This window comes from Pelodiscus sinensis, chromosome 2 (assembly GCF_052426305.1).
Source record: "Pelodiscus sinensis isolate ZL-2025 chromosome 2, ASM5242630v1, whole genome shotgun sequence".
Lineage (NCBI taxonomy): Eukaryota > Metazoa > Chordata > Testudines > Trionychidae > Pelodiscus > Pelodiscus sinensis.
The window spans coordinates 57,173,041-57,185,800 of NC_143053.1; the positions used below are offsets into that span (position 1 = coordinate 57,173,041).

Genomic DNA, 12,760 nt, shown 5'->3' on the forward strand with positions numbered 1-12,760 from the left:
ACTGCTGATCGTGAGATATGGCTGACTGCCAGAAAGAACTGGCAGAAGTGAGTAAATAGAATAATCTACTTTGAAATGTATGACTGATTGTCTTTATAAAAGTCACAAGTCTTTTGGCTACAAGCTTACTTACTTCCTAAACTGTGTCAGAGAGGTCTCAGGGACCAGCACCAGTCCACGGATTAGTCATTAAGAAACCTTGGACTGGAGGAATATGTTATTGGCTTCTGTTTATTGCCTATTATATGTCCCTACATATTAGGTAGAGGAAGCAAAGGTTAAATTTCCTCCTACCTTTTCCCTGCAAAGTTCAAGAGGAATGAAGGGAATAGATTTTACACACCTCCTTATCTCTCAACTGGAGAAAGCAGGAGTCGTTGGAGGGATAGTTTACAATGCTATTTATTAACCATCCTTCTGCCTCTTGCATTTTCCAGATCATTGAGGGGGACTGTGGCAATAACGGGCATAAAAGGACCAGCCACCATCCCCAGTCAGCTAACTGGACTTTAGCAAACCTTCCAAAAAGTAGCTACCATTCCTACGCCACTCAGCTCAGCAGCAGCACCTTTCATACCCAGCTACTGCTGCTCAGGAGCATAATTGGGGTCAACATCTGTCCTGCATCATCTGGAGAGAAAGAAAGGGGAGGAGAAGGAGAAAGGAAAGGCTTTTATGGAGGAGTTCATGCTACTCAAAATGTGGCAGATTTAGATAATGCATAGTGATAAGGTTGGTGAAAAGATGTTTTTTATCCCAGCTTTTGGCACGAGATAATGTGGAAGAAAAATTCATTAGACAGTTGGATTACAGTTTTCATCCAAGGCATTATATAAGTAGAAATAGATAGAGGCATAGAGAAAATGAGTGACTTTCTAGAGAGGGCACGCAGCTGAAACCGAACCAGTATCTTTCAAGGTCCGGTCCTGTGCTTTCACCCCTAGAATCCTTTCCTCAAGGATTTTCAAACTTCCATGGAAGATACAGCAATTCGGTCATGTTGCAAAGATTTTGTAAGTGTAAAGTATCCAAATATCTATAAGTGCTTAAAAGTATACCTTCATTTTAATCTTATATAATTGAAAATATATGAATCTTGAAATATTGACTCTTGAAATATTAGCCATGTTCATCAGTTTTGATCCTTTCTTTTAAACAGTCATTTAATATTTCCACCTTTCATTAGTCACAGATTTGATTTGATATTTTAACAAAAGTGTATATCCACAGATATCACGAATTGTGTCAGAAAGAAGGTATTTACAGTGAGATTTTCAGGTAGGATAAATCTGATACTTCAAACTTAAAACTGTGATTTCAGATAGGAAAAATCCTTCAAACAGATCCACCTGACTGGTATTTTGTCAATCACATGGTAGATCTGTCAGGAGAATTGCATTTTTCCTAAAATTATATTCTGTGTGAAATAACTAGTTTGTTTGTCAAACTTCTAATGAGTCTGGATTGCTATGCTGCAATTCTAAAATGTTTCCCACCTTCCCTGTGTCACAGCATACATTGGAAACATGCAGAAAGAAAACAACTACATTAAATACAGGCAGTCCCCAGGTTACGTACAAGATAGGGACTGTAGGTTTGTTCTTAAGTTGAATTTGTATGTAAGTCGGAACTGGTACATGTTGTAGGGGAAACTCTAGCCAAACATTTCTCCAGAGCTCAGTTTTATTCTCCCACACCTCACTTCCCTCAGTCCTTTATTCTCAAGCCGAGGTGTCTGCTGAGAAAAGCCGCTCCGTGTCTCCCTGGTCTGCTCGGGGGGGAGGAGGGGGCGCTAGCTTCGTGTCTCCCTGGTCTGCTGGGGGGAAGCAGCTAGTGCGGGGTTGCCTCAACCCGTTTGTAAGTAGGGATCTGATGTAAGTCGGATCCATGTAACCCGGGGACTGCCTGTACTACATTTCAAAACAAAAATCATCTGACCAACTTTTAGATCCTAGTTTTACAAAAGGATAAACTAGGTATGATGTGGTGTACTCTATGAATAAGACTCCAAATTATAAAACTATAGTCTGTAAGGGAAGCTAGGGGCCTTTAGATTTTGGCACTGTTCTTGTGGTTATTCTAATTGGTTCTAGTACACTTATTGTGGTCCACCTGCATGCTTTATATTTTCAGTCTTCCCTTTCAATATCAGAAAGATTTTAGCATATTTGGTATATTTTAAAAGTGGTAAAAATAAACATAAAAAACTACAATTTCAATTCTGAAAATACCTACATCTACTGCAGTGTAGAGGTAAAGAGAAACTAACAAACCAGGTAGACAGGATGTCCTGTACAGACCCTCATACATGGCCAGATCTGGTATCAGTGGTGGTATTTTTCTGAGTTTATATGACTTTAACTGAATTGAATATCTAGACTATTGATTTTTATTTGGACTACTCCTATGGGTATAGATTGCAAAATGAGGCTCTTATTCATGTTGGACCACATTGTGAGCAAACTATTTAATATGATTGGAACTGGCCATGTGAGCAAGGAAATTAAGATTTGGTCATTCATATTATAATCTCCAGGGGGATATGAGGTAATCAAATATTTTGACAAGATCCAAATTTCTAAACTCCAGAGAAAATAATACAAAATAATAATAATGATGATGGTAATAATTGTATAAAATGATTTTGTAGTCATTTTAAATGCATCTGGAAGTCAGGATTTGGCTCCCAGCCTGCCTATTACCTACTCCTGGGCTAGATTCTCAAGTTGTGTAGACTGTTCCATTTACAACAGCTGAGCATCTGTCCCCACATTTGTGTAAATAAGAATAAAATATTAGTGATCAATTATAAATCCTGAAATGTTATTTTAGTGTGTCACTTCAATTAGTGCACATAATTGTGTTCTCATTTACACACTGGCAATTGAGAACAAAACATGATCCAGTGTGTTTCCTGACAGAGGCTAGAGGGATTAGATCTGCAAAGTAGTAAAAAGTTCCCTACATATAGCTTTTGTAAAATCAGCTCACTAAATAATTTCAGAATAGTGATAGAAATGTAGCTGTGTTAGTCTGGTGTAGCTGAAACAAAATACAGGACTATGTAGCACTTTAAAGACTAACAAGATGGTTTATTAGATGTGACTATTTTCTTCCACTATTTGATCTGAGGAAGTGGGTCTGGACCACGAAAGCTCATCATCTAAAATAAACCATCTTGTTAGTCTTTAAAGTGCTACATAGTCCTGTATTTTGTTTTAAATAATTTCAGTTTCCAGTTCTTAGTGTCTAGAATACAGTTTTCAGTCCTTCTGTGTCTATTTAATAATTGATTTATTCATTTGTTGTATAGACCTGTTTGTTAGCAGGCATTTGAGAATGCATTTGTAAGTGAATATAAACTGCATAGTTTTTTTTAGCAGTTAAGTAAAATTGGAGTATTTTAAAACTCTTTTAAGATCTGTTTTAATTCTTTGACTGTTCATCCACAAATTGTCAAATGGAATGAAGTGTATTTCAAGAGCTCTCTTTGTTTTCCATATCCTGTGCCTGACCTACAGGTAATCTGCACCTTTTTTCTTCAGCACAGAATAAATTGTGGTGGGAAAGCAGAGAAAATGTTAGGGTCACAAAGTGCAGACTAGACAGGGATGACAGGTTCTGCCAATTGAGTGCTAGTATTGTGAACCTGCGAACCGTAGTCACTGCTTTTTCACATGGATTTATGTTGTATGTTAACAGGAATTCCATAATGATAGGTTAGGCAGTTCAGAGCAGCACTTTAGCTTTTATTGTCTCTGGTTGAATGAAATGTAATGCAGGTTTTTGTTATATATTTAGCAAGTACAGAAGAATAGCAGTGTATACAAACTAAATATTTATTCCATGGCAAGTGTTTAGTATTCTGTGTGCAAACACAGATGTACTGAACTGTTTCTATAAATGAGATGTTTCATGATCTTTATAACCAAATGAGAGATCATGATTTAAATATAAAATTTAAATACCAAAATTAGTTAATGGCAAGATTTTTTGCCATTATTTTTCTAAAGCTTTAATCATAAAAAGCCATAGGAACTCTGTATTCATTTTGAAGAGGTAATATCAGAACTAAAATTAAGATAATGTAGGAATCAATAGGTTTGTAAACACCTAATACACATGAACCATCTCTAGTGCACAGATCTGTCATTTAAGCATATGTCATCTTGTAAAACACCCTGCTAAGTTCAAGTTTCCTAAAAGAGAATAGAGTTGCTTGGCCAGGTTTACAGGATAATGTACGTCTGGAGTTGCATATCCACATAGAAAGGGCATATTTGTTATATCAGGAACAGACACGCTAAAAGATGGAGCAAATTAAAAATCCCCCCAAAACCTCCAAAGCACAATAATCTAAAAATATCAAGGAATTCCTTTTTTTTAGTTGGGGGATTTTTACATAGATCACGATTATAAAGGATTGTGATTGTTAACTTCCTATGCCAGATCTGTTCTCACATGTAAATGACCAAATTTCTCTACTGTTCAGTAGGGAAAACGAAGCAGTGGATATAATTGTGTAATGACAGATATGAGGTGAACAGAGAATCCCAAGGATCATTTCCTGTGACTTGGCTTGCTTCCAGCCAGTCTCAATGGACACACTGATGTAAAGGCTAAATGAAAATAGCTTGTTCTGAAGGGATTCTCCCCTCCTCCCCATTTCTCATTTTACTTTGTAAAGCAAGGTATTGAAACAATTAGTTGACAGCATGGTGTTAGTTTTCTCACGGTAAATTAGGAAGACTAAGCAAACATGGAAGTGCATTTTAGCTATAATCAACAGATTTGGGAGTGTAATACTTCTGCGTCCTCCAGAGGATATCTTCATAACATTATTCATATTTTCCCTTCTCATAATATGCTAACTTGTCCATCTTATGCTTGCTGTTTATTCAAAGACTGTAGAATTACTGGGCTTTTTGTTATCTTATTTTAGTTTGGTAGCACAGGAATATGGAAGCTCCACAAGCTAGTTATTACATCACTGGCAATTGGCATGAATTACCAGCAAAGATAAGATGAACTATTGCAATGGCCTTAATTTCTTATAAATAATTTTGCTACATTAAATTGAATTTTAAACCAGACTTTTAGATAATTATGGCACAAAGTGTGCCAAGGGGTAGAGAGAAAGATAAGCCCAATAATGTAAATATTTGCAGAATATTAGTGCCATAACTTAGTTTTGCATTCGAAGCTGTGTTCCAATATTAAGGTCAATTTTAAGGGGCTAGAGCCAGAAGGAAATACCTGTGCATGCTGGGTAGGATTTTAAGTGTTGTGAATGATGACTCTAGAGAATTCATGGGAGCATTTGGCCTATGGGCAAAGCCCCCAAAAAGAGAAAAGAAAAATGGTTGCAAGACGGAATTAGCAAAATCTTTGGAAATGAAGAAGAAAGAAGACTTGAGCTTTTTGTGCACCAGAAGACTGTGGTAGATTCCTCCTTTCATGTCATCTTTCTGGCTTTGCTGCATTTCACCTCACCGTTCTTATCTTATCCAAGTGAATAAGGCCCATTTAAATCAATTGTCAGGCCCAAAATGCCGCTGCTAATATGCTATTTCTCGCTACTCTTTTCAAATATTTCCCTTCCCTTTCCACATCAAGAGCAAGCTTCTTGTTCTCACTGTTATTGCCCTTCAAAGCCCTACCTGACTGCTGACTGTCCTCCGAAAAGCTGGCGCTTTCCTCCCCATGCCCATTGCTGACCACTTTCTACCAGGTCTCCCTCCTAGAAGCCTCTTTTCTAGCCTTCCACTTTGACCCTCATGCTTTCATGCAGGCTCCTTGGTGTGCTGAGCACCCCCCCCCCCCCCCCCCACACACACACTTTCAGCCTTGAAATCCTCTTTAAAGTTCACTTCTTCCATGAAGCCTTTCAACAGCCTTTCCTCTAGATTTATAACAACCAAGCACAAACCTTGCTCTTCTTCCAGATTGTAGCTATGCAACATGATTCTGAACTGAATTGCCCTTTTAGGGTTGGTGGTGGACTTGCTCTGTCTGTATAGAGTTGAGCACACTGACTGTGCCCAATAAATGCTAAGGTAGCAGCCTCTGGGATTACATAGCCAGTGCTTTCTCCTCATTAATAGAAAGAAGGTACACGTGTACCAAGGGTAAGATTTTCAAATGGGCCTAAGTGACTTAGGAACCTCAGTCCCATTTTGTTCAAGTATGCAAGTCACCATTTGCAGTTCCTGATGAGGACTTCCTACGGGATGTGCTGAAATTAAAAGGTCAGCACATTTAGGAGTTAAAAAAAAAAAAAAACTACTTCCAGCATAATTTACAAGGTAATTCTGTGCCTTAGCGTATTGACCCATTTTGCCCATCTACAATAGAATCTAGCACCTTTAATGCAGAAATTATATCTATGCACATTCTAATATAACAGAGTATGTGTTTGGATAAATCATATACATGTACAGGCAGTCCATGGGTTACATACAAATTCAACTTAAGAACAAACCTTCAGTCCCTATCTTGTATGTAAGTCGGAACTGGCTCCAGATTCAGCCGCTGCTGAAACTGATCAGCAGCTGACTACAGGAAGCCCTAGGCAGAGCTGCTCTGCCCCCGGCTTCCTGGACCAACCCGGCAGCACCACAGCTGCTCTACCCCAGGCGTCCCGCAACAAAAGCCTGGTCTGCTGGAGAGGGGGGGCGCACTAGCTGCGCCCCCTCTCCCCCCAGCACAGCAGGGAGACCCGAGCAAAGCCGCACAGGCGGCGGGGTCCCCCGCCTCTGCGGCTTTGCTCCAGTCTCCCTGCTGTGCTGGGGGGGAGTACCCCCCAGCACAGCAGGGAGACCCGAGCAAAGCCGCACAGGCGGCGGGACCCCGCTGCCCGTGCAGCTTTGCTCCTTTGCCCCGGAGCAAAGCCGCACAGGCGGCGGGGTCCCCCACTTCTGTGGCTTTGCTCCGGGGCAAAGGAGCAAAGCCGCACGGGCAGCGGGGTCCCGCCACCTGTGCGGCTTTGCTCGGGTCTCCCTGCTGTGCACACCAGGGAGACCCGGAGTAGCTTTTCTCGCCCCGGAGGATGCGGTGGTGGGACCGGTGCACTCTGGGCGGTCCCACTGCCCGCGAGCTCCGGGGCGAGAAAAGCCCCGTTCGTAAGTGCGGATCCGCGTAAGTCTGGGACTGTCTGTATTCTGAGTTCAGCACTAATACTGTGTTTCTGAAGAGACTTCCAGTTTTTTTACAGAGGTGTAAACCTACCTATGCTAAAGGCATTATATGTCTGGATGTAATTTATTATCATATACTGCATTTACAGTATGAAAACTTTATACACGTGTGTGATTCAGTGGTCTGTTATATCTATAGGAGAGATAAAGGATGTAGGAGAAAGAAAGAACCTGAATTATGGGTCTGATGCCTGAACCAAAGTAAGAAAGAGTCATACTATGAGTAACAGATAGTCCTTGTCCAAAGCAGATGTTTGCCTGCAAGTTAGTATCTCTTGCACTAGAACTGCTAGCACTGATAAAAACACCTGAAATATGTACATACATTCCATCAGGACAGTACAGGGACACCCAGCTGAGTATATGATAAAATAGTTTGAAACAACAAGACTGAAAGCATAACAATGGGTAGTGAATGCTTTGGAGGAAAGTAAAAGAAGGGGTACCAAACATGTGAATAATGTGTAAGATGATACGTAAGGTGTGTATCATAGATTGTTTATCTCTGTCTATAAATGTTGGGGTACCTCAACTTAACTCTTTGGCCAGCCTAAGGACAATAGTGAAATCCATACTATTGATTGAGCGGAGTCCATTGTCATGGGTACAAATACATAGGGGCTCAGAGGCCATCTGGATACCAACGACTCTTAATGTACTTCGTCTGACAATAAACCTGACTCTGGTGCCTTCGTATCTTATCTGAGTCTGTGGTCTTTGGGTGCTCTCATGAAGTCTGTTATGCTAGCTACCTTCTTAGAGCTGGCATGATATACTGAGGGAGCATATGGAAACGCACACAGCCGAACATTTATTATCACTGATGGAGCAGTAGACCTGCCAGGACGCCACACCAGTGAATCCTGAATTAACTGTATCGCAGTCCTGAACTACTACAAAGGAAAGGTGCTATTCACAGCATTCTTAAGACATCATAAAGCCATGTTTATAAAAAATTGTTTCCCGCTTCTGAGGTGAGGATTTTTTAGAAGTGCTTTAAGATTTTTTGAAAGTCTTTGTGGTTTCTTTGAAAGAGACCTTTGCAAAGATGTACTGAAAAAGAGTGAAAATTGTCTCTGTCAGTCACTCCATCAAATTTAATTTAATCATATCCCTATGATATCTGCTTGGTAACCAATGGGTTTTAAATGTTAAGACCTGTCATTTGTTGACATGTAATTTTAGCTAACAAAAAGATACTGAACAATGCTACGAATAGCTGCCTCTGCTCATGGACAAAAAGCCCCAAACAGAGCAAGCAGGTGAAAACAAACACAGGATGTTCAAGAAGAATAGGCCGAATAGATTAATTAATAATCAGGAGATAATTGGATAACTGACGTCTGCAAAAGATTTCCTGCTAAATGAAAGAGCATTTTTCCTTCTGGTGTCCAGGGCTTGGAAAATTTGTCCAACGCCCAATAATCCAACTCTTAGCAGAACAGTGTGGAAAATAGCCACAAAGCCATATTCCTGCATTTAAAAGGAACTAAACTGTTGTAGAGTATTTATGACATCTATTTAATTGTAACATATTGACCATCAAATTTCTATTTAATCTTTTCTAAATAATTAAAGTTTGTCTCACTTGCTTTTATTTTGCTTTTTTCCCCATTCTGACTTCACTTTTTAATTTCCTATAACAGATCATAGAATTTGTAGTTACACATTTCTTCCTTTTCTTCTCATTACTTATAGTATGTTCTCTACCTCTTCGATATATTTTTATCTCAAATTTATTGTCCCACTTATCTCTGAAAAATCAACTAATCTCTCTCTTTCAGTCTCATTCTTAAATTACACCCATCAGTTGTTGACCTCAGTAGGGGAGGAGACGGTTACGGGGTCAAAGTCTTTTTTTATCGACCCTCCCAGGTGAGCAGGCAACTACCCCAATCCCAGCTGGTGGGAAGGGAGAAGATGCTTGCGATGCCAATTAGGATGCTGTCTCTGGATCCTATCTTTTGTATCCACCTCTGACAAGGTGCAGTTCTGTCTACTTCAAAGTTTCCCAGCCCTTAGCCCTTCTTTGGCTGTTGGAAGGAGTGGGGAACAGTGAGAAGAAGAATGTTCCTATTTCCTTTCCAAGAGTTTCTGGTACATGGGTGAGTTTCTACTATTCAAACCCCCTTCAGCCTCTCCTGTGTGATGGGATAGGTCTCTGCTGCTTCTCTTAGCTTGGTGGCCATTGGAAAATGGCGTGTATCCTTTCCCTAGTTTCAATTTGAACCTTCCTCACCAGTGACTAGCTTCAGTTGCAATTTGTTGCTCTCCCATGCTTTGGTAGAATGAAATTGACTTGATTCTTGTCCATTTCATTGCTGCAACTGAAAACTGAAGATTCATGTTGTCACTCTGCAGTATCTGTGCATCTACACTGCAGGGCTTAACTCAAAATAAGCTATGCAAATTGAGCAACATTAATTGCATATCTTATTTCGAAATAGCTTATTTCGAAATTGGGAGCGTATTTTGAAATAGAGCACTCTTCCTCTGACTTCCCTTATTCCTCGTATAATGAGGGTTACAGGAGTTGGAGTAAGAAGTCCTCCAGTTTGACATTATTTTTACATTATTTCAAAATAACTGCCTGCTGTGTAGATGCGGGCAGAGTTATTTCAGAATAGTGATAGTTATTTTGAAATAATGTTGCTGTGTAGACGTACCCTGTATAGATGAAATCTCTCTGAGCCATAGCAACCAGAGGCACTGAAGCACATTGTATACAGGATCAGGCAGGTGACACTGCATTAATTTACATCTGCAGTTCACATTTGAATGATTGTCATACCCATGCAAACTAAAAACTTGTTTTTCATTGAAATGGAAACTTAGATCCTACAAAGAGTTTGTCATATGCCCAAGAAATTTTCTACTTATATCAGCCAAGTTGGTTTTCAAGCCTTTCTAGCATCAAATGTGTAGTTTTAAGTTTTAACGTGGACTGTGCATCAAGTCCATTTTATCTGCCAAAACCACTCAATGGCTTGGATGATGGTTAAATCTGAACAATTATAGTTCTGTCTTTCTCATCATAGTTCATTTTTATTTCTCTTTTACCCAAACCACTACTAATTCAAATACAAATGTGGAACAAAATTCTTGTCACTGTATGAACTGCACATTTTACAAATATATAGAGTTACAGAGCAAAGATCATTGTTAATTTTCTAAATAGCTTTAGAAATTTTCTGAACTGTGTCCTCATAACAACCTATTTTTTTAAAGAAAGAAATCCTAAATTCACAACCATCATGTGAGGCCAGATAGATTTTCTTTTCCTTTTTTCTTATCTGAGGTTGTTGACCTCAGGAGAGGAGGAGAAGGTTACAGGGTCAAAGTCTTTTCCTCCTTGGAGCTTACTGCTTGCTGGGAGAAGACTAGCTGGAAAATAGATGTTTTAGAACAGGGGTTGAGGGTCATGATTTTAATTCTGTTAGGGAACAGCTGGTTTGAGTTTCTTTCCACTTCTATCTTCCCTCCATCCCTCTCAAATCCATGGAGAGAGAAAAATTTGTTCAGAGGGCAGCACTAACACAAAAATATACAATTCTAGTGTTTTAGTACATCAAATGTATCATCTTTGTTATGGGGCTTCACATTAGGTGGGAAAAGAGAGCATTTATTGAAATAATGGGAACATATTGATTTATATACTGGATTAATTTTGAATTACGGCGCTAGAGGTTTGCTTTTATACCTGTCAAATAGCTAAAAGTAATTCATGTTTCATTGCCTTTTAATGGCAAACATGTACTCTTACTTTGTAATTTACTAAGATAAAGCTAATTATAAATGTACTTTATTAAAGTTTATATACAAGGGACTGAAAGAAGGTCATTTGACTTGGCTATTTCTATTTAGATATTTTTCATCTTTGCATGCCTCTTTCATAACTAAGACCAAAGAGAAGGAGAGAAGCTCACAACTCTCAGATGAATGGCAAACTAAGAACAGATTTTTTTTGTCTGCACTCCTCTGAAACATTGGCCTCAGGCTATGTTGGTGTGTGGCTCAACAGCAATCAGAGGTCATAATTTCATTGGCGGTTAGCATCAGGTTTAATTTTTCTAATATGTTACATTTACCAAAATGTCTGGTTTCAGTTACACTTATGCACTGACTGAATCAGCTTTGAGCAGCACAATGCTTTTAGGTACCTGAAAGGGTTCAAGAACATTTATGGGACATATATGCTAATTGTTTTTAACCACTTTCCTTTCTAAATACAAAAATGTGTTTTTAGATAGCCCTATAATAGTAGTACTAGTTAATCATAGTGCACATTTGTTCTGTGAATAGATTATAAAAAGGGGGTAAAATTGTAGATTTAACAAGACTGCCATCTACCGATCTACACAGTCAAGAAAAGCCCCCCATAATGAGCAGATCTTTAAGGGTTCTTTTGTTTGTTTTTATTTTAGCCTAATAATAATAATGCTGAAAATATCTGTCATTTTAGGAATGTGACCAGGTTCATATAGATGATGTGTCTTCGGATGACAATGGCCAAGACTTAAGGTAAGTCAGAACTGACCAAGATAATTATTGGTTTTTCAAGTTATTTCTTGGAAAAATGGTAACATGCCATTAAACATATATTGGGCCAAGTTCAGCCTTCAGTTCTGCCTTTGCAATTTGGCCCATCATATTTTGTTAATTTGGGAGCTTTCTTCACTCTAAATAGCACCTATAACTTCGGAACAGACGGCTTTCCTGCAGCAGCCACCAGCGCTAATTTATGCCTAGCAACAGGTGTGCGTGGAGGAGTGGACTGGATGAGAAAATTGGCCTTCCGTTATAGACGAGTAAAAGAAATCTACAACACCTACAAAAATAATGTTGGAGGCAAGTGTCCATCAAAAATAATACTCATCTGGTTTTCAGAAAACAAATAAGTTATAAATAAAAAGTGCCTTTGTTTGCTGATTCTTTTCAACACAGTTCTGTTTATTTAGAGAACTGTTCATTTTGTAGTCTCTACAGAAAACTGTTCTTACAAGTAATGGAAGCAGAAGAAAGTTTTTTTTTTTTTAATTTAAATACTGACACATTATTGAGTACCCTTTTCTACACCACAGGTCTTCTAGGTCCAGCAAAGAGAGAAGCGTGGTTGCAGCTTAGAGCAGAAATTGAAGCTCTTACAGATTCTTGGTTAACACTTGCACTGAAAGCACTCACACTTATTCATTCTAGGTAAGTATGTAAGAGCTATGATGGCTGCACAGAATATTCATGAAACGTAACAATGTGTTGCACACACAACACTTCATTAAAAGAATATTACGTTTACATAGTTGAGCATTCACAAATTAGGAAATGCCATTATCAAATCTGATCATGAAGTCTTAATTAGGCCTTCTTGTTGCATATGCATAATGATGCAATGTTTAATCACATGATCACATCCTATTTTTTTCCATGATCACTATGCAAATTGTGTATCTTATTTTGATTCTACTTTAGAATAGCTTATTTTGAAATTTGGCGCATCTACACAGCAGCAGATTTTGAAATAACGTGCTATTTTGAGACAACCTTTAACCCTCATGGAACGAGGGTTA

General features: G+C 38.8%; 1 protein-coding gene across 16 annotated transcripts in view; it reads left to right on the forward strand.

The window, feature by feature from the left end:
* Window positions 1-12,760, forward strand: part of EYA1 (EYA transcriptional coactivator and phosphatase 1) — a 222,870-nt gene that overhangs the window by 182,515 nt on the left and 27,595 nt on the right. For all 16 annotated transcript variants that reach the window (XM_075920531.2, XM_014577730.4, XM_075920530.2 and 13 more), the window contains 3 exons: window positions 11,659-11,717; window positions 11,884-12,044; window positions 12,278-12,392. In XM_075920531.2, coding sequence (XP_075776646.2) covers window positions 11,659-11,717; window positions 11,884-12,044; window positions 12,278-12,392 — 335 coding nt within the window. The remainder of the gene's footprint in view (window positions 1-11,658; window positions 11,718-11,883; window positions 12,045-12,277; window positions 12,393-12,760) is intronic.